Consider the following 22,725-nt stretch of genomic DNA (forward strand, 5'->3'; position numbering starts at 1 on the left):
CTATAGAGGTGAAAAATAACTACCAAGATTAAAATGTGATAATTACCTTTTTGGTTTTGTTTCATATTTACTCTTGAAATTCGATAAGGCATTTCGCGGGGTGATTCACTAATGCAATTTCATTGTCAGTACCATTACGATTTCTTGTGCAATGGTCCATTTGGAACACTGAGGGATAACTAGGTTTTAATAATCCAGCACCACTTTGAGACTTCCTTAATGTAAATCCCATGCATACCTTTTATTTTTTTGGATTGACTCCTATAGCACTGACAACGTGTGCCACAAACTCCAAGGCGTTCAATGCATAAGTGAAGAACAGAAGTATGACAGGGCTGAAGGTAGGGCCACTTAAGGATAAAGGAAGAAATATATGCCTGGAGGCAGAGGAGGTAGGTGAGGAACTCAATTAATACTTTGCTTCAGTGTTCACCAGAGAGAAGGACCTTGGTCAATGTGAGGTCAGTATAGAACAACCTTATGTCCTGGATCATATTGAAGTTAAGAAAGAGAAAGTGCTGGATCTTTTTAAAAATATTAGGATTGATAAGTCCCTGCAACCAGATGAGATGCACCCCAAGTAACTACAGGAAGCAATGGAAGAGATTCCTGGGGCATTGGCAATAATATTTGCATCCTCCCTGGCCATAGGGGAGGTATCGGAGGATTGGAGAATGGCAAATGTTTAAAGGAGAATCCTGGGAATTATAGACCAGTGAATCTTACAACAGTGGTGGGAAAATTAATAGAGAGGATTCTTAGGGATGAGATATACAAGCATTTAGATAAGTGTAGTCTTCTCAGTGATAGTCAATCCTGGCTTTGTGAAGGAAAGGTTGTGCCTCACAAGCCTAATTGAGCTTTTTGAAGAAGTAACAAAAGGAATTGATGAAGGTAGGGCAGTAGAAGGGGTAATATGGATTTTAGTAAGGTATTTGACAAGTTCAGACTCATTCAGAAAGTCATGGGGCATGAGATCCATGAAAGCTTGGCTCTATGGATTCAGAATTGGCTTGCTTGCAGAAGGCCAGAGGGTAGTAGTAGATGGAACATATTCTGCCTGGAGGTCAGTAACTAATGGAGTTCTGCAGGGATGCGTTCTGTGACCCCCCCCCCACCCCCCCACGTTCTTTGTGATGTTTATAAACGACCTGGATGAAGAGGTAGAGGGATGGTTTCTACAGAATGTACACAAAATGCAGAATTAGGCAGATAAGGTTGAACTTGAAGGCTGAGTCCATGGTTAATGGCAGGATTCTTTATAGTGTGGCAGACCAGAGGGATCTTGGGGTCCAAATCCATAGATCTCTCCAGGTTGCTGTGAAGGTTAATAGGACAGTGCAAAAGGCTTATTGTATGCTGGCCATCAGTAGTTGGGGGATTGAGTTTAAGAGTTGAGAAATGATGTTGCAGCTCTATAAAATTCTGATTGGACCACACTTGGAATATTGTGTTCAGTTCTAGTCACCTAATTACAGGAACAATGTGGAAGCACTGGAAGGGGGGCAGAGGATTTACCAGGATGTTACCTGGATTGGAAAACACATCATAGAGGCAAGGTTAACAAAGCTAGAGCTTTTCTCTTTGGAGCAAAGAGGAACGAGAGGGGATTTAATAAAAAATCTACATCTACAGGATTGTGAGAGGCAATAGAAAGGGTGGACAGCTGGCATCCTTTCCTGGGGCAAGAGCAACAAACACCAGAGGACATCTGTACAAGGACTGGGGAAGAAAGTTTAGGGGAGAGGTTGGGGGAAGAGGTTAGGGGTGAGGCCAGTGGTATGTGTTTTACACAAAGAATAATGAGTGACTGGAATACCTTGGCAGGGGTGGTGGTGGAGGCTAGTACCACAGAAACATTAAAAAAAATTCTATAGGCACATGGATGCAAAAAAAAAAAAATGGAGGGTTATGGATGCTAGGGAGGAAAAGTTTAATTTGTTGAGCAGGTTTATATGGGTCTGCACAACATCAAGGGATGAAGGGCCTGTACTGTGTTGTCATATGTTCTGTAGCAGCTCACTGGAGGCTTAATCGATTTGGCTTGGGGGTTTCTGAGTGACATCATGACATCACAATGTGATGACATCATTAAAGCACGGGGTTTAATAAAGCTTCAGGTGACTGAGTAAACAACTTTTAATGAACTTTGACAACTACATCTAATCATTTTCTTCATTTTGCACTGTGACACAGTTGCTACAGTTTGATATTTTCTGAGTTCATACACCAACAAGAAATTCAGCTAAATTTATTTTTTATTCTAAACTTAAACACTGGGATTTTGAATCACATCTGTGAGTTTGAAATAGAATTTTTGTGATATTCGTTGTTTAACAACAATCATAAAACTGCACAAAACAGCTTCCAGCATTGGCTCTCATTAATGCCGTAAGGCATTGGACCAGCAATGCACATTTATAAACAATTGAACAAAAGATCGCAGGCATTTCACAGTAACTAAAACTGATTGTGATACTTTTGATACAATATTAGGCACTTGACCAAAAACCTTGTTGAGGAGGTAGGCTTTAAGAAGAATCTCCAAGGTGGAAAGAAAGTTAGAAGGTAGCAAGAGGTTTGAGGATGGAATTCCAGATCTTGGGGCTTTGGCACTGAAGGCAAAATTGACAATTGTGGAGAAATTAAATCTGTGCATGATCGAGAATCTAGAATTAGAGGAACTCGGATAGCTATCAATAGATAGAGAGATAAACATATGAACAAAGAACAGAGGTGGGCCACTAGTACCCTCAAGCCTATTCTCCCATTGAATGTGGCTGATCTGATGCTTACCTCAACTTTTCATTCCCATTGAGCCACTGTAACTTGTTAATCAAGAATATATCTCCCTCTGCCTCAAAAAAAATTCAAAGTTTCTTCTTCCATTGTCCTTTGAGGAGCAAACTCATATCCTTCTGACAGGACAAAATATCACTTAATTTTTGACTCTTCCTAGTGACTCATTTTAGTGTCCGTATGTTCATTATTCTCTTACCAGAGGAAAATTGCTCTCCACATCCAGCCTGTCAACATCTCGCAGGATCATGTATCAATCAAGTCTCCTCTCATTCTTCTAAATTCCAAGCAAGCCATGAGATAACTAGCCCTATTCCAAGTACTTGACTAGCATACCTCTGAACTAATTCCTACATATTAACATCCTTCCTTAAGTAAGGAAACAGGTCTTGTACACAGTACTCCAGATGTCATATTACCAATACCCTGTGTCACTGAAACATAACCTCCCTGTCTTTGGATTAATCTCTCGTACATCAAAACAATAACTTTCTGTTATCTTTCCTAATTATTTGCTGTACTTGCATGCTAATCAGGTACCAGGACACACAGAATCATGGCACTCTTTGCATTTTCCCTCAGTGTACTTTATTTGCCAAATCCTTGGCTACTCAAGTAATCTACATTTCTTTGTATCATTTTTATGTTATCTCCACGATCTTCCTATCCTTGTGTCATCAGCAAATTTAGCAACTGTAGCTTTGGTGCCTTTTTTTTCTGAGAATGTAGAAACATGGACATCTTAGGCCACTAAGGCATTTAATAAGAGGTGAAAATTGTAAAATTATGGCATTGGTTAACTGGGAGCCACATGGGTGATGAATAATGGGGATTTTTAGGGATACAGATGGATGACCTAATTTACAAATGAAAAAGGAGGTTAAGCAAGAGTGCAATGAAATAATCTGGAAGTAACAGGGATGATATAGGATAATAAGTAAAGACATTTTTTTTAAAGTGTAACACAGAGATTGTAGGTCATACACAAAAGAATGCTGAAGAACTCAGCAGGTCATACAGCATTCATAGGAGGTAAAGACATGGGAAGTAAAGATATATCTGCCACGTGACCTGCTGAGTTCCTTCAACATTTTATTGTGTATTTAAGGCAGAATAATAGTTTGGCAAAGGCTAGATGGGCTGAAGAGCTTGTTTCTTTTCTGTGAGGCTCTATGCTTCTATGATTGATGAGACAAAGATGCAGTCAAGTAAAAGTTTGAAAGTGGGAACAGATAATCTGAATGAAGGCATGCAGTTGGAAAATCTATACGTGTTAATATGATATAAATATTGTTTAAGTGATAATGGTCTCTCAAGACCTATACTTGAACAGGATGACCTTTAAATTAGGAGGCCCAGTTAGGAGCAAGAAGTATAGAGGAACATGGGCACATTCAATGAGTGCCAAGACGAACGAAGCTCAACCAAGTCAAGTTTGTGATATCTATTCTGGATCCAAGAAAGGTGAGTGAAAATACTAAAGAAATGTACTTAAGAATTTAAACAAATCAATAAAAGCTCGTGGGTGAGCAGAAAAAGTAATCAAAATGGTAGAATATTATTTGTTATCTCCATGAGGGTGGAAGAGAAAAGATGAGAAGGTGACACCTCAGTTGTTAGCCATCATATGTCACATATGCTAAATTGTAAATGTCAGATCTGGGGAAAGATAAATTAGTCAACATTGCAAAGGGTATAGCACAGATATGAGAATGCTGCCGGGACTTGAAAGGGTAAATTATGAGGCCATAAATATGGTTTGTATTCCCATGAGTTAGGAAGGTTTGGAGACTGTTCTTTTTGGAATTTGAAATGATTATGGGATTTAACAGCACTGGTACAAAAATATTCTCTCTGAAACAAAACAGCAGAATATCAAAATGAGAGCAGGATATTTTGAAATAAAAATGAATATGCACCTTTTCCAAAGGTAACACTGGAACATGTTTCCAATGTGTGCCATTGAGGACTTTTCTCCAAGCAGGCCTTTGTCAACCATGCTGTATGTGAAACTTCACTGGCAGTTCAAAGAGAATCCATAACATTCAGGTAATAGTACACTTTAAAGATGAGTGTGTTAGGAAAAATGATTGGTGTTCAGGGAATTGGGAGGTCTGTTTATTACATTTTTTGGGATTGGTACATTACAATTAAAATTGAGAATCAATGTATTAGAAGGTAAAACTCAGGTTGGAATTATAATTCACTCCAATTATCTCTGGAACTTAATAGCAGAAGATAGCATGTCACATACCAGCAAGTGTATAATTTATCATTGGTTGGTTTTTCTTCATGTGGTCTTACGATATTCCGATGTATAATCTTGTTGTATACATTTCCCAATGGTGCAACAAAACATTCAGCAAATGCTGACTAGAACAAACTAAAAAGCAGCTCTATTGACAATCCGTCAGCTCCACAGTAATGAACACTCTGTCTGTACTTTCACCTTATAAACTAACAGCTCTAAATTATGATATGGCAGAAGAGGGACGAGTTGCCACATTTATTACACCATCAATGCTGTTCCAAATGGAGTAATTGGAAGGTCAAGAGCAAGTCTGATGATCTTGAACACAAGAACAAGACTTCACTATTTACAGAAATTACACATTTTTGCAAATTTTCATTCTTTGAATGACATAATTTTGATTTTATACTTCATTTCTTTCATTCAAATCTCATATATAATAGATTATTGACTTTTCTTCTTATTCTGATAACCTGAGGTCATCCTCAACACTGGTTTCTATGTGCTAACTCACAACGAAGCCTGTTAACATATCACTTGTGGTTATGAACCTACATTGACACCTAGTTATACAATCCGACAGTTTTAAGATACTCATCCTTTTCAAATCCCTTCATGGTTTTGTCTGTCTCTGTCCCTGCAAACTCCTTTAGCCCAATAATCCTCCCATATACCTGGGCTCTTCTTATTTTCGTTTAGTTGCAATCTACTGTTTCAATTATATTCTTACAAATACAGTAAAAACCCATAGCATCCTATGGGGTTTCGTAGATGCTAGATAAGTGAATTTTCCAGTTGCTTGAGATTCCATGTTCCATGATTGGTGAACTCGCAGTGAGGTGTGCCAATTTTAAACTTCAGTATTTTTTACCTACTTATTTTCCGAGATTTCTTTGCCAGTTGATTGAATTCCAGATTCAAGTGAGCCACAGGGATCAGTAGTGTTTACAATATGTATTCATGACTTGTAAGAAAGGAGCAAATGCACAATGGCCAAATTCAGAAAAACACAAAAATCAGGTGAGAAGGCAAAATTCTGAGGTGAATAAAAAGAGTTTAAAGAGATATTTGTAGGTTAAGTGAACAGGTAAAATATTGTTCAGAGAGCTCATTGCTGTATCTGACCCGACCTTGTTGGTTTTCGTGCAGTTGGATAATCATGTTGAGGAACTTTGGGGGACATCCGATGCGCTCTAGTATTTGCCAAAGCCCTTTCCTGCTCACGGTGTCGAAGGCTTTGGTGAGGTCAACAAAGGTGATGTAGAGTCCTTTGTTTTGTTCTCTGCACTTTTCTTGGAGCTGTCTGAGGGCAAAGACCATGTCAGTGGTTCCTCTGTTTGCGCGAAAGCCGCACTGTGATTCTGGGAGAATATTCTCAGCGACACTAGGTATTATTCTATTTAGTAGAATCCTAGCGAAGATTTTGCCTGCAATGGAGAGCAACGTGATTCCCCTGTAGTTTGAGCAGTCTGATTTCTCGCCTTTGTTTTTGTACAGGGTGATGATGGTGGCATCACGAAGATCCTGAGGCAGTTTACCTTGGTCCCAACAAAGCTTGAAAAACTCATGCAGTTTGGCATGCAGAGTTTTGCCGCCAGCCTTCCAGACTTCTGGCGTAACAATGGCGTGAAGCAAGGCTGTGTTCTCGCACCAACCCTCTTTTCAATCTTCTTCAGCATGATGCTGAACCAAGCCATGAAAGACCCCAACAATGAAGACGCTGTTTACATCCGGTACCGCACGGATGGCAGTCTCTTCAATCTGAGGCGCCTGCAAGCTCACACCAAGACACAAGAGAAACTTGTCCGTGAACTACTCTTTGCAGATGATGCCGCTTTAGTTGCCCATTCAGAGCCAGCTCTTCAGCGCTTGACGTCCTGCTTTGCGGAAACTGCCAAAATGTTTGGCCTGGAAGTCAGCCTGAAGAAAACTGAGGTCCTCCATCAGCCAGCTCCCCACCATGACTACCAGCCCCCCCACATCTCCATCGGGCACACAAAACTCAAAACGGTCAACCAGTTTACCTATCTCGGCTGCACCATTTCATCAGATGCAAGGATCGACAATGAGATAGACAACAGACTCGCCAAGGCAAATAGCGCCTTTGGAAGACTACACAAAAGAGTCTGGAAAAACAACCAACTGAAAAACCTCACAAAGATAAGCGTATACAGAGCCGTTGTCATACCCACACTCCTGTTCGGCTCCGAATCATGGGTCCTCTACCGGCACCACCTACGGCTCCTAGAACGCTTCCACCAGCGTTGTCTCCGCTCCATCCTCAACATCCATTGGAGCGCTCACACCCCTAACGTCGAGGTACTCGAGATGGCAGAGGTCGACAGCATCGAGTCCACGCTGCTGAAGATCCAGCTGCGCTGGATGGGTCACGTCTCCAGAATGGAGGACCATCGCCTTCCCAAGATCGTATTATATGGCGAGCTCTCCACTGGCCACCGTGACAGAGGTGCACCAAAGAAAAGGTACAAGGACTGCCTAAAGAAATCTCTTGGTGCCTGCCACATTGACCACCGCCAGTGGGCTGATAACGCCTCAAACCGTGCATCTTGGCGCCTCACAGTTTGGCGGGCAGCAGCCTCCTTTGAAGAAGACCGCAGAGCCCACCTCACTGACAAAAGGCAAAGGAGGAAAAACCCAACACCCAACCCCAACCAACCAATTTTCCCTTGCAACCGCTGCAATCGTGTCTGCCTGTCCCGCATCGGACTGGTCAGCCACAAACGCCTGCAGCTGACGTGGACTTTTTACCCCCTCCATAAATCTTCGTCCGCGAAGCCAAGCCAAAGAAAAAAAAAAAGAAAAGAAAGAAAATATTGTAAAATCCAGCACAGTAATGTAATGTTATTCTAATAGGTACAAGTACTTGTATATTTAAATTAGTATATTTAGAGCTGAGATAGATGGATTTATGATTAGTAAGGGATGCAAAGTTTATGGGGAAAAGGCAAGAAATTAAAAAAAAATTAGACATACAGCACGGTAACAGGCCCTTTTGGCCCATGAGCCTGTGCCGCCCAATTACACTGAATTCACCTAAAACCCCCAGTATGTTTTTGAACGGTGGGAGGAAACCAGAGCCCCTGGGGAAAGTTCATGCAGATATGGTGAGAATGTACCAAATCATTACACACAGCGTGGGATTTGAATCCTGGTCCAGTTCACTGGTGCTGTAACGGTTTTGGGCTAATTTCTATGTGCCGCCCTTTTCAAAATGGTTGTGGATATGCCATGATCTGATTGAATGGTGAAAGACATTTGAGGGGTTTAATGCCGTGTTCCTACTTTTCTGGTCTTCAGAATCTTTTCTGGACTTTTTGAGTCTCCCCAATTTTAGTAATGAGCAGTGGTGACAAGCCCTCATCTCAGAAATTCTTCCCTAAATCTCTCTGCATTGCTATTGCTCTATCTTCCTTTAAGATGTATCCTTAAAACCAACTTCTGAGAACTCTTGCTTGAATATTGCTTTATGTGGTTTATGTATCTCTTTAGAATATTTCACTACAGTAATGGGTCACTATCTAAAGGGTTTATCAGAAAATCCTTTTAATCAGAGTATCTAATTCACCAGCTGTGAACAGCTCCATTTCAAATAATTGAAGCTGGCTTTTAAAGGCTTTTAGAAATATTTGATGATTACACAAGTGGAGAGTATTCAGCTTCTTAGTTAAATATTAAAAGAAGTGCATTTTGTTCCTAATACCATTCCTTTGCAGCTCCAAAAAAAAACCTTCGTATTAAGGACTTTCTCAAAAATGCAGAAAGGGCTATGAGGAGCATAATGAAAGACTCATCCTGCAGACTTTGTACATTTAGTGGGTGGGGCCTGTTGGCTTTCAAATAACTGGTGCAAATCATTGTGGAAACTGATTTGAGGTGATTTAAACTGCATTCAAAACTCTTCAAATGTTGTACTGATTTGTCCAGTCAAGTTGCACCAGGAACTTGAACAGTGCGATCGTGTGAAAATTCTCCATCAACCACATCAATAAATATCTCCCTGTCAGCATTAATGCAATAATAGACTATAGTTGTATAATCAAAACAGCTCTATCATTATGTAACACACTTATTGGGCTGGATCTTTCTGGGAAATGTCACAGTTCAACACCAAAATGCTGCCATTTCTCTTGGGGATTTTTCAGTTCCACTCCAATTTTCGATCTCATGGCCGGCAGAGGCACTTGAAAGCATGTTTTCTGATTTGTCGGTAACGCTAAAATGTTGCTCATTTTCAAATATTATAATATTTTGAGTATTATATGGAGATGAAGAAGTAGCAATAATAAGATCTTTTCAAAGGACCTACTGTGAAGCATTTAGAACAAACTGCCAGGCCTTAAAAGGCCTTAAAACAATGAATATTCTGCCAAGGAGAGAATGGTGCCTCCTCCCCCAAGGTCAGTCACCCACGAGGAGTCACCCAGCCTCACACTTGTGTTACCTACGCAGGATCAATGAGCGGACATAACTATGATCAGTTCCAATCTTCAAAGCTTTCTTGCTGGTGTAGGCACGCACTGAGCATTTTGCAATGTGCATGAGCTGCCTCCAGTGAGTTTGAGAGGTGCCTTGTGAAAGGTTCTGATATCAACGGAGTCTAAACCTTATAATTGTAAAAGAAGCAAAAGTGCAAGATGGCAACTAAGACCCGTTCCAGCTATGTTGGGAGCCTTGGCATTTATGATAAATCACACAACCCCCTTCAGTTCTAATGCGGAACAGATGGAGCTGTTCTACAGGGAAAACAATAATGTTGAAATTGAAGGCAAGGGTGAACGTGTTCCTGCTCAAAACAAAGCCATATGAGAATGTAAGAATGCAATCTTACTAATGAGAACTTTCAAAAGGCATTCAATGAAATACCAAACAAACCTACTTTGAAAATAAAAACACATAGGAATAAATTAAAAACTTAAAATAAGCAAGCAAACTAATGAGATTTTTAGTGTACCAGATAAATTAAAACCAATTAAGCCACGGATTACTGTATGGTCAGTGGCCATTGGTGCAGAAGAATTGCTTAAAGAACTAGATAGGACTTGAGGACTGCTTTCTTTGCTCAGATGATCATAAAGTCTAGACTTTGAAAATGTGATGGAAATAAATACTGCAGACATTTTCTAAAGGAAATTGGACATATACTTTATCTTAAAAGTAATGGGGAACTTAGAGAATGGAACATACTTGAATAGTTCTTTTAAAAAACTAGGACAGTGTATTTTGACCTTCCTCAGCATCAGAAGATTCTATTAATCTATGTCTGCAATATCTTAGGCATTAAATTCACCTTCCTCTTGCTTCATAGGCATGAGAGTGTTGGCCAGCTTAGGATCTTTCATGTGAAGCACTGAGTAAATACTGCCATTTTCTGCAAATGGCCCAGAAAAGCCATTGATAGTTCTAAACCACATCACAATTCAAGTGGGGAGTTGATTTTGCAGCTCATTTGAATTGTGACCAACTTATACAGATATTCCTAAAAACAGTTCCTGGTTTGTGTTGAGTAGCTTCGGTAAAAGCATCGCCAACAATCTCAGAGTCCCTTGGACTAAGAAGTGGGAAAACATCAATGAGGGTTCCTGATTCTGATAACTGGAATGTCTGCAGAAGTCATTTTTAAACAGCAAGTATAATGATTAAATAACTAATTATGATCCATTAATGAAACTTACATCCATAATTAACTAATTGGCTGAGGATCAGGGCAGGAAAAAAAATCAGAAGGAGAAATATCAATGTTATTATGAATAGGAATTGAGCAGGTTAACCTTAATGGGTGAAAGGCTTAGTAGCTTCTCCAGATCATTTTTATCCAATTAGACTGGCATTTTCCAGCAGATATTTAGAAGGAACTAGTCACAGTAATATTCTAGAACTGTAAATACACTGTTATTCTCATTTACTGATGTGACGATAGCACTAATTTTGCTTAACATCACAGCTTTTGGACAGATCCTTCAATACTCAACGAAGAAAAACATTTTTAACATCTGATAGCTAGGGCCCCATAAGTTTCATACTTAGCCCTTGAATTTTACAAACTTCCAGGGTCGAACACCCCAATATTCTCCTTAACAAATTATAATTATCGAAAATGCCACTTCTATGTCCTGTTTCTTTATGTTCTGTTCTCCTACCTCCTCCTTCCATTCTCATATCCTCTATCTGAATCACATGGAATTCAAAACAGTTTTCAAATCAGAATCAGAATTTATTGCCATGAACAAAAGCTCTCAAAGAAGTCACCTTTTCCTTTGGTACAATAACCTTCATCCTAAAATGTGCGTACAGGTATACCCTGCTTTACGAAACTAGAGCGTTCCTACAGAACCTTTTGTAAGCTGAAATGGTGTGAAGCGAAGAAGGGATTACCATTGATTTCTATGAGAAAATGTTTTGAGCATTCCCAGACCCAAAAAATAACCTACCAAATCATACCATATAACATAAAACCTAAAATAACACTAACATTTATTAAAAGCAGAAATATGATAAATACACAGCCTATAAAGTAGAAATAATGTATGTACAGTGTAGTTAGGCTGAGTCTTCTGAAGTTGGGGTGGAGGGAGGTACAGAAGACAGGGATGTAGGAGAGAGAGGAAGAGTAGCTCAGGATGTGTGCGCAGCCTCTATAACCAGCTTGGTGATTTTGTAAAGGTGAAAATCCTTTCATAAAAGTGAACACAAGTTTCTTAATAAAAGCAACTTTGCGTAAAGTGAGTATTTGTAAAGCGGGGTATACCTTTATTTATAGCTGTTTTCTTTCCTCACTCCAACTATAGAAGGTTCAGCTGGCCATCACTCATCTCCCTAAGCACCTCCAATTTGCCATTCTCTCTTGCCTCTGCATAAAATCTCCTCCAACTTAATTTTTTAACAAATAAATTATAACTCTGCTCCTCTTGTAAATCTCCATTAGATTTTAACTTTTCTGTAGGTTTGTTTAAATATCATGATCCAGAAGTCATTTTGCACAGCACAAGAATGATGCTAAAACATCTGGCAGCAGCTGAATCCATGCTACCACCTATGGGTCACTCCACCTCGAAGTGGCCATGGAATCCAAGCTTGATCTAGGGTTTGCAGCCCAGTTTGAATGCTATCTGATCCATTTTCTTGTTTCTTCTTCAATAATATTTTGATTGATGAGCTTTCTTCTACAACGTCACTGAGTCTGGAGTAATTTCAGGATGTTACTGGGCGTAAAGCAACGCAAAACATTTGAACTACTGTGGACTCCTCAATCGATTACTGGTCTGCAAAACCATAAGATGCTTCTACAATATGACAGAAAAATGCTTTTGGGGAACAAGCCCAACCAGGCAGAATAATTTTGCCTGTGGTCATTAATACACCATTTGGGGTAACTCAAGCACTGTTAATTTCATCTTATATTTACATTACATATTACATTTGGATGTATTCAGTGACATTGCTAAAAGTTAGTTTCATGCATTAAGTGAGAGAACCATGTCAACTCTAACTTCAGTCATGAGGAAATTTTCTTCCTTTACATGAGAAAACAATAAAAGCATGACTGAAAAGGCATTCATTTCTCTCCATGTTTAATTGTCTATTCCAAACAGTAAAGCAAGGTTTTAATCTTTTCCATAAGCAGTTCATGAAGACATGAATAAAGCAGGCTCATCGGTACGACATGAACACAGTTACATGCAGACATTAAGTAAGGGTGAACATTCTTTTAGGTCACTGCATTTTACATGCTGCAATTCCTTAAGTTCTTCTTTGGCTTGGCTTTGCGGACGAAGATTTATGGAGGGGTAATGTCCACGTCAGCTGACAAGTCTGATGTGGGACAGGCAGACACGGTTGCAGCGGTTGCAAGGGAAAATTGGTGGGTTGGGGTTGGATGTTGGGTTTTTCCTCCTTTGTCTTTTGTCAGTGAGGTGGGCTCTGTGGTCTTCTTCCAAGGAGGTTGCTGTCCACCAAACTGTGAGGTTTGAGGCAAGATCAGCCCACTGGCAGTGGTCAATGTGGCAGGCACCGAGATTTCTTTAGGCAGTCCTTGTACCTCTTCTTTGGTGCACCTCTGTCTTGGTGGCCAGTGGAGAGCTCGCCATAGAACACGATCTTGGGAAGGCGATGGTCCTCCATTCTGGAGACGTGACCTACCCAGCGCAGTTGGATCTTCAACAGCGTGGATTCGATGCTGTCGGCCTCAGCCATCTCGAGTACTTCGATGTTGGTGATGAAGTCGCTCCAATGAATGTTGAGGATGGAGCGGAGACAACGCTGGTGGAAGCGTTCTAGGAGCCGTAGGTGATGCCGGTAGAGGACCCATGATTCGGAGCCGAACAGGAGCGTGTTAAGGAATTTGTATGATCTCTCTATGTCTGTGTGGGTTTCCTCCCATCACTCAAACTGTACTGGGGTTTGTAGGTTAATTGGGGTATTTGGGCAGCGCAGGCTCATGGGCCAGAGGAGCCCGTTACCATGTTGTTTGAGTAAATCTAAAAATAAATAAATAAAAGTTAACTTAAAGATTTTAAACTGAACACATAATGAGAGAGAGAGAGAGAGAGAGAGAGAGAGAGAGAGAGAGAGAGAGAGAGAGAGAGAGAGAGAGAGAGAGAGAGAGCACAAAAGAGAGGAGTTGAAGCATCTCAGATCTCCAATGAGTCTGCAGTGAAAAACATGGCAACAATAAGCACAGTCCAGTGATCAGAGGAGAATTCAACAGACACGGAGATGGACGGAGGGAGAAGATGAAATGCAGTGAGGAAAGGAGGTGTCTGAAAATGCAGATTCATTATTTGCAAACTTCATTCCTTATATTTTTTTCACCCCTTGTTGGGGTTTTGTGTTCTGTATTACCCAAGCCCATTGCAGTGAGCTGTTATTGTTCTCTCAGTCTTTGGGACTGGAAAGGTCTGGTTTGTTGAGATGTTTTTATTTTTTTTTTCTATCACATATTGCAAGAGAAAGAGTAAAATACTGTAAAAATCATTAATTTGATGGGAACTAGATGGAACACGTGTGTGCATGTACGAGTGGACTTACCATGTGTTGCTGTGTCTGTTGAGTTTTGACACATTACAACCTTGGCCACACATGAGGTCAATGACTTTTCATCTGGCATCTCAAAGTTCAGATTTACTGTCAGAGGACAAAGAGTCAACACATGCAACCCCAAGATTCTTTTTCTGTTGGCCCAAGCAGAATTTCTATTTATTGGTAGTGCAAAAAAAACTGTATTGTGGAAAAGATACATATACAGAAGAGATAAATGTTAGCAAAGAAAGAAATGTAAACAAACTGTGCATACAGGAAAAAATTATTTATTTTTAAATTTAGAAATTCAGCATGGTAACAGGCCATTTCATGAGTCCATGCTGCCCAATTTACACTCAATTAACCTACACCCCTAATATGTTTGAAACAGTGGGAGGAAACCAGAGCCCCTGGGTAAAACCCATGCACCAACTCCTTACAGACAGCGTAGGATTTGAATCCCAGACCTGATCACTGGCACTGTAAAGGCGTTGCGCTAACCAATAAGCCAACCATGCCATGCAAATATTCAGTAATAAATAATGTGAAAACTAGGAGTCCTTAAATGAGTCTCTGATTCAGTTTGTTGTTGAGGAGTCTGATGGCGGAGGGGTAGCAACTGTTCCTGAACCTGGTCGTGGAAGTCTTGTGGCACCTCGACCTCTTTCCTGATGGCAGCAGCAAGCACAGAACATGTCCTGCTCTCCAGCAGCAGTGTTCCATGTAGGTTTTCTCAACAATGGGGAGAGGTTTGCTTCTGATGCACTGGGATGTGTCCACTACCCTTTGCAGGGATCAGCGGCATTGATGCCCCATATCAGCCTGTGATGCAGCCAGTCAGCTCACTCTCCCATTACACAACTGTAGAAATCTGTAAAGGTTTCCGATGTCATACTGAACCTTCACAAATTCCTGAGGAAGTAGAGGCGCTGAAACGCTTTCTCAATGATGACATTTGTGTGGTGATTCCACGACAGGTCCTCTGAGGTAGTGACTCCCTGGAATTAAAATTTGCTCACCCTCTCCACCTCTGATCACTGGATCATGCACCTCTGGTTTTCTCTTCCAAAAGTCCACAATCAGCTCCTTGGTTTTGGTGACATTGTGTGAGATTGTTGTTCAACAAGTTTTCAACCTCCATCCTGCGTGCCATCTTATCACCCGTTTTTATACAGTCCACTACCGTAGTATCAGTAGCAAGTATGAGGATGGTGTTGTGGTCATGCCACACGGAGCCACAAAGACATAGGTGTAAAATGAGAAAAGTAGGGGACTAACTACATAGCCCAGTGGTCTGGTGCTGATGGAGATTGTAGAGGAGGTTCTTGCCAATCCCTCTGATTGAGGTCTGGAGGTGAGGTAATCCAGGATCCAATTACACAGTGCAATATTCAAATCTACTCGGTTCACTGAGACCCACTCTTGGCACAGTTTCCATGGAAGATCTCCTCCCACGACCACCTTATTACCTACCATGATAAGTGTGCCCATCCACATTTCTAGTCTGTATGACAATATCACATTATGGAGGGTTGATACTTTTACTTGAGGGTTCATTGGCAACAGCTTTTTCAAAAGTAGTATACCTGGTCAAGTGCTTTTTAAGAGCTGGAGTCTTAAAATTAGAATACGTCTCACAAATACTGGCCATTATTTTAAAAACAAATCTATATCAAGCAACCAAATGGAAAATAATGTACTACCCTCTAAAAATAGGCACACAGGAGAGTGACTGAAGTTTGCACCATTAGCATGGCATTAAGCTGTTTTATCTGGAGTTTAATTTATTTAAGATTTGAGATTCCTTTATTGTCATGTAATAGTACAGAAAGTAATATTACTCAAAACTCCCTTCTGCCTGCCTTAAGGCAGACAAAGAGTTGCCATTAGTGCCGCCTTGCGCTCATAAGAGTAAAGGAGAAAAAGAAGCCAAAGAGTGCCTTTGAGGTTGTGTGACTTTCATGTATTTGATGAGAGAAAAATTTCTCGCCCACTTTATCAAGATAGAATATAAAACACAGAGAATAGAAATCTGCAGCATAGTACAGGGCTTTCGGCCCACAGTGTTGTGCTAGCAGCCGCCTAGTATTTCCCTATGATGTAAGCCTCCACCACTCTGCCTTCATTAACATGCTTTGTTACATTCTCAAAGATTCCAGTCAGGCTCAGGAGACATGACCTGCCCTGATGAAGCCATGCTGACTACCGCAGAACAGATTATTGTCTCTCTAAATATTTGTGAATCCTGTCTCTTAGGATCTTCTCCAACAGCTTGCCCACCACTAAAGTAAGACTCACTGGTCTATAATTTCCTGAATTATCTCTACTCCCTTTCTTGAACAGGGGAACAACATTTGCAACTCTCCAAACCTCCAGTACCTCTCCTGGTGATGATGCAAAGATTATCGTATTGGCTCAGCAACCTCCTCCCTCCCTTCCCACAGCAGCCTTGGGTTAATTACATCTGGTCCTGGTGACTTATTCAACTTAATGCTTTTCAAAAGCTTCAACACATCCTCTGTCTTAATGGCAATGTGCCAAGCATTTCAGTCTGCTTTAAGTCATTTGCATAATGGCCAGGTCCTTTTCTCTGGTCAATACTGAAGCAAAGAATTATTTTAGGATCTCTGCTACCTCCTCCAACTCCATGCACGTATTTCAACTATCACACCTAATTGGTTCTATCCACACATGTCTCATCCTCTTGTTCCCCACATACTAGCAGAACATTTTGGGGGTTTTCTTTAATCCTGATACCAGGGCCTTTTCATGGCCCTTTCTAGCTCTCCTCAGTCATTTCTTAAAATCTTTCCTGGCAAACTTGTAATTCTCCAGAGCTCTATCAGTTCTTACAATCTTAAACCTCTTGTAAGCTTTCTTTTCTTCTTAAATGGATTTTCTACATCCCTTGTATGCCTTGATTCTTTCACCTTTCAATCCTATCCCTACCTTAATAGAACATATGCAGAGCACCATACAAATGTTTCTTGAGCATTTGCCATATTTTTGCTGTATATTTCCCCAAGTACATCTGTTCCCAATTAATGCTACCAAGCTCCTGCCAAACAGCATCAAATATTCCCCTACCCCAATTAAATATTTTCACAAATTGTCTATTGCCATCCTTCTCCAGCTCTAAGGCAGAGGGAGTTGTGCTCAGTTTCTCTGAAATGTTCATCTACGGAGAGATTTGACACTTGACCTGGCTCGTTTCCCAATACCAGGTCAAGTATAGGCTCTTCTATAGTTGTCTTATTGACATATTGTGTCAGGAAACCTTCCTGAGCACACCTAACAAATTCTACTCCATCTGAACTCTTCACTCGAAGATGTTGCAAATCAATATTAGGAAAGTTAAAAATCACTTGTTGCTACAACCTTATTATTTTTGTACTTTTCTAGAATCTGTCTCCCTATCTGCTCCTCGATGTCTCTGGTACTATTGGGGGAGGGGGGATGGTCTATAACAGTGGTTTCAAATTTTTTCTTTCCATTCACCTACCACTTTAAGTAATCCCTATGCCATAGATGCTCTGTGATTAGTAAGGGATTACTTAAGGTGAGTGGGGAATAAAAGATTGACAACCACTGCTCTAGACCCAACTGTTACTGAAATATTTTGCTTGAGAAAAATTGTCATTGACCCATTTCCTTTGGAGTTACGAAACCATGCACATAACAAGTCGATTAGGTACGAATAAAACAGTGGTTTTCAAACATTTTCTTTCCACTCACATAACACCTTACGTAATCCCTTACTAATCACAGAGCACTTATGGCATAGGGATTATATAAGATGGAATGTGAGTGGAAAGGAAAAAGTTTGAAAACCATTGGTCTATAACATACACCCAGAAAGGTTATTGAACCTTTACTGTTCCTGAATTCCACCCACACTGAATCAGTAAACAATCCCTCCACTATTTCTCCCTTTTCTGTAGCAGTGATGGTATCCCTGATCAGCAATGCACCTTCGTCACCTCTTTTATCCCCCTCCCTATCCTTTTTGAAACATGTTCAGTCACCACTTCTGACCCCAAGACCACCATATCGGTAATGACACTAACACTCTGGTCCCCAACCCCTTGCGTGCCTTTTTGTTGTTGTGTGGAATCAGATAATTTTGTGTCAAAAATACAATGCAAAATGAAAGGAAAATGCCACATATTTAAACAGATGGGGTAAAGTGACTTTCTACCTCGGTGCTCCCCTACTTACAATGGTTCGAATTACGATTTTTCGAAGTTACATTGGTTCGAATCCATACTTGCAATTTCAAATCTGATCTGTTCCCGTGCTTGTGATGTCCAAATGAGAGTGAAATTGATGACCCTGCAAATAATTTTACTTCAATATTTCAAACATTCTTCATGCCCAGTGTGCTTTCAGCTGTGTATGTTAATGGTTTTCTTCAGTGTGGAATAAAGGTATCCAAAAGTTAATTATCAAAATCAGTATTCTTTTTCGATTTACGGAGGGTTTGCCGGAACGTAGCCCCATCGTAAGTTGAGGAGCACCTGTGTATTCATTTACCATACTGTCACAAACTACTGATTCTGAGCTTGTATAAAATAAATACTTTAGCTGCCTTCACTGCTTCCAAACTTGACCAGCAACAAATGCTGGAGGAGTTGGATTCATGTGGTGCCCAAATAGGCCAATAAATGGTGTGCTTGTGAGCAGATGTTGGAGAAGGATTTAACAATGTAAGCATTCCAACGTATGGGAAGCACATGGCCCAGCAAAGATCCTTCAGTTATTTAATAGTGGCTGACAAGTCATTGTTCCAAGTGATAGCCTGATAACAATTATCATGAAACAAAGTACTAAATTCCATTGGACAGGATTTTGTAATAAAAGGAAGTTTTTTAAATCATTCTCTGATCTTCTGGAACTGAATTCCAATTTCAAATTTGTGTAAGATGTTCTCATATATAAACCACAGAACTGTATAAAATTGATGTAAGGGGCCTTGTTATGACACTTAGATAAATTTATTGCTTTTTTTTAAACCTTACAAGGAGGTTGAAAGAATGAAACCTACTGTTATGATTTATCCAGTGTTTCCACAAAACTTGAAACTAAAAACCTTGCGAAAGGTTGACCGAGAAGGATTTTACCTAATTCTTTAACACTTTTTCATTACTACATTCATGGTAAGGATCCCAGGGTCTAAAAATTGATCTGGACTATCAAGAGTCTTAAAAAAATTGTTGAAAGTAACTGTTTAGACTGTGGGGTTGCCATTGTACAATTTTGTATTATGAGCAATGTTGAAGGAGGCACATTGGGCCCTTCTATCTGCCCATGGAGTACAGACTAGAAAACATAGTGAGTGGGACTGGGTAGCAAAGAAGATAGCAGTTAGTCTGGTGAGGGAGTATCTGGAATAAAGTGGGGGCACTTGGAGATTGGAATTTAGAGGGTGATAGGGTTGGCTGCCTGGAGGCTAAAGGGTCTGTTTAGTGGGATGGCTGGAGATTGGAGATGTTCGTAGATTTTGGGTCTTGGAAAATTCAGATATGCAAGATCAGAGAAGTGCTCACAAGGCTGGGGATTTGGGGTAGCAGGGTGGAGTGAAACTTGGAGGTGTACGTAGGCTCTAAGGTAGTTTTATAAAGATAGTGAATTAGAACCACTGTTCACTATCATTCTACATGTTACTTTTTTGACATTAGTTCCACTGAATGTAAGAATCACTAACCATAAAACTTGGTGTTCATTAATTGAGGTGAAAATGTTGTGGTGGTGCTACAGATCACGTTCCCCTTTGACATTATTAAAGCATTAACGTCATACTGCAGTATAAGAACAGTGGGACGGAATTGGCAACAGAGTTTGTGTGACAAGGGTAACGTCAGCACTGTGGAAATAAGCTAGTGCAGAATTTGTAAATGTGGGAGGAAAGAGTCATTTATTTTATACATTTTACCTTTCACATTGACAGACTGGATCGGAACACAGTGTGTGGCAGAGAGGGGACTGTGTGTGCTATTTAGTTAAAACCAGCTCATACACGGACGATGGGGTTATTTCTACTTCCTGCTCCATTGCCGAGGAACAAATTTCAATTAAATGCAGATACTTCTATCTCTCCAGAGAGCTCTCATCAGTGATTCTCATCTGAGTTTATATCCCTTCCAATGCCGATTACAAACAGGCACTTGCAGAGCTGCATAATGTGATCAGTAAACAAGAGACAGCCCCCCTCCCCACCTTGACACATTAAAATTCATAGGTGATGAGTTTAAACATGCCTGTCTTAAGAAAACTCTGCCCAATTATCCCAGAACATAACCGGTTGTATGAGAGGTCCCAGCACATTTGATCACAACTAAACTAAGAGAAGGAAGGCCAACTGTTCTTTCCTGAGACCACATTTTGGTGGTGCTCCTTCTGCCTGCATTCAGACAGAGTTGAAAAGGAGCAATGAGGACACCTAGAAGATAGTTGCAGGAGGCTAAAGACAGTTACAGGACCTCCTCGAGTCAGTGGATTGGGCGGTGTTCAAGAACACATTTGAGGATCTGAATGATAACACCAGGGTTGATACAGAACTTTAACAAAACAGCTGTAGTCTAATGTGTCCACACCATATCATTCAGGGATTTCTCAACTAGAAGCCCCAGATGAACAATGAAATCCATAATCTGTTGAGAGCCAAATGCTAGGGATTTTTAGTAAGTCAGAAGATCTAAAACGCTACACAAGCAGCAGATACAAGCAACAGAAAGCCATCTTCCCGGCAGTGATAGCTGTCACAGAGCGTAAATGACAAAACCAAATCCAATGCAGTAGGAGATAGTAAAGTTTAACTCCCAGATAAACCATACACATTTGATGCCTGATTTGACCATCGGAAGAAGGAAGAACCACTGCACACCCCCTGATGATCCTCTACTGTCAGTATCCGAAGATGATGTGCAGGCTGCCTTCAGGAAAGTGAATCCCAAGGAAAACAAGCACTGAAAATCTGTGCTGATCAATTTGCCAATATATTCACAGTTATCTTTAACATCTCACTCTCACAGGGCATGTATCCACCCATTTCAAACAGCCTCAATCGTACTGGTGGCCAAGAAGAGAGTGGTAACCTGTCTAAATTACTACCAACCGGTGGCACTCACATCCAAAGTGATGAAGTGTTTTGAAGCATATCAGCTCCTGTCTCGGTGGATCTGTTCCAATTTGCCTACCACAACAACAGCAGATGCCATCTCACTGGCTCTACACAAAGCTCTGGAACACCTGAACAGCGAAGTCGTATTCATCAAGGTGCTCTTTATTGACCACAGTTCAGCATTCAACACCATCATCCCATCAAAACTGATCAGCTAACCCCAAGATCTGGGCCTCAATACCCAATGTGTAATTGGATCTTGGACTTCTTCACCTCCAGACCCCAATGTGGATTTTCACATTTTCACAATGTCCATCAGCACCAGAGCAGCACAGGGCTGTGTGTATCCTCCTGCTCCATTCCCTCTGACTGGGGACTTGGTATGACAAACAACAGCATCTACAAATTTGCTGAAGATACCACGGTAGTGGTCTGTATAAAAAGGGGCAATGAGTCAGCATACAGGAGGGAGATTGAAAACTTGATTTACTGGTGTACCAGCGACAACCTTGCACTCAATGTCACCAAAACCAAGGAGCTGATTGTAGACTTTAGGAAGAGATAACCAGAGGTGAACAATCCAGTGATCAATGGGGGAATCAGAGGTGGAGAGAGTGAGCAAATTTAGATTCCTGGGATTCACTATTTTGGAGGACCTTTGCTGGTCCAAACATACTAATGTCATCATTAAGGAAGCACATCAGTGCCTCTACTTCCTTAGGAGTTTGTGGAGATTTGGTATGAAATCAGAAATCTTGGCAAACTTCCATAGATGAGTAGTGGATAATGTGGAAAGCCCTGCAAAATGTTGTGGACACAGCCCAGTACCTCACAAACAAAACTTACCTAACTATAGAGAAAATAAACATGGAGCACAGCTGTCAGGGCGCAGCAGCAATCATCAAGGATCCATGCCACCCAGGACATGCTCTGTTCTCGCTGCTGAGGTATCGGTGCCACAAGACTCGTACCACCAGGTTCAGGAACAGTTGCTACCCCTCCACCTCAACAGCAAACGTAAAAGAAAATGTAAAAGGGGGCTGAGCCTGGAAACAGTTTGGGCTCAGCGGTGATTCAATGTCTGGATTGCAGGAGTACCTGGATCGACAGAGGTTGATTTACAGTAAATCTTTTATGTCTCACAATCAAATTCAAGTTTATTTATCATCCGATTGTTTATGATCTGATTGTACAAGTACAACCTGGTCCTCAGTGAAAAAACATGCCAACATGCATGTATATATAACACACATGCAAATGATACATATACAGTACATATATAAAAATTAAAAATAAATAAATATTGTTTGATAAATAGTAGCATCTCAGAGGCTTTTTTATGAGCAGTTCATTTCAGTCTTTCATCAGTCTTGATGCCTTTGGGAAGAAGCTGTTTCTCAACCTGGTGCTTCTGGCCTGTATCTCTTTCCTGATGGGATTAGCAGAAAGATGGTATGTCTGGGGTGGTAGGGTATCCTCAAGGATTTTGCGAGCCCTGTTGATCTGGGTAGATCACATC

General features: G+C 40.7%; 1 protein-coding gene across 4 annotated transcripts in view; it reads right to left on the bottom strand.

The window, feature by feature from the left end:
* The window catches only part of fto (FTO alpha-ketoglutarate dependent dioxygenase), a 322,852-nt gene that overhangs the window by 105,880 nt on the left and 194,247 nt on the right, over positions 1-22,725 (bottom strand). Inside the window, exon 9 of one of the 4 annotated variants that reach the window (XM_069901572.1) lies at positions 12,625-13,545. The exons of the other annotated variants lie outside the window; for them this stretch is intronic. Coding sequence (XP_069757673.1) covers positions 13,524-13,545 — 22 coding nt within the window. The 3' untranslated portion in view covers positions 12,625-13,523. Of the gene's footprint in view, positions 1-12,624; positions 13,546-22,725 lie in introns of those variants that run through there. 4 annotated transcript variants of the gene reach the window in all.

Source organism: Narcine bancroftii, chromosome 10 (assembly GCF_036971445.1).
Source record: "Narcine bancroftii isolate sNarBan1 chromosome 10, sNarBan1.hap1, whole genome shotgun sequence".
NCBI classification, from domain to species: domain Eukaryota; kingdom Metazoa; phylum Chordata; class Chondrichthyes; order Torpediniformes; family Narcinidae; genus Narcine; species Narcine bancroftii.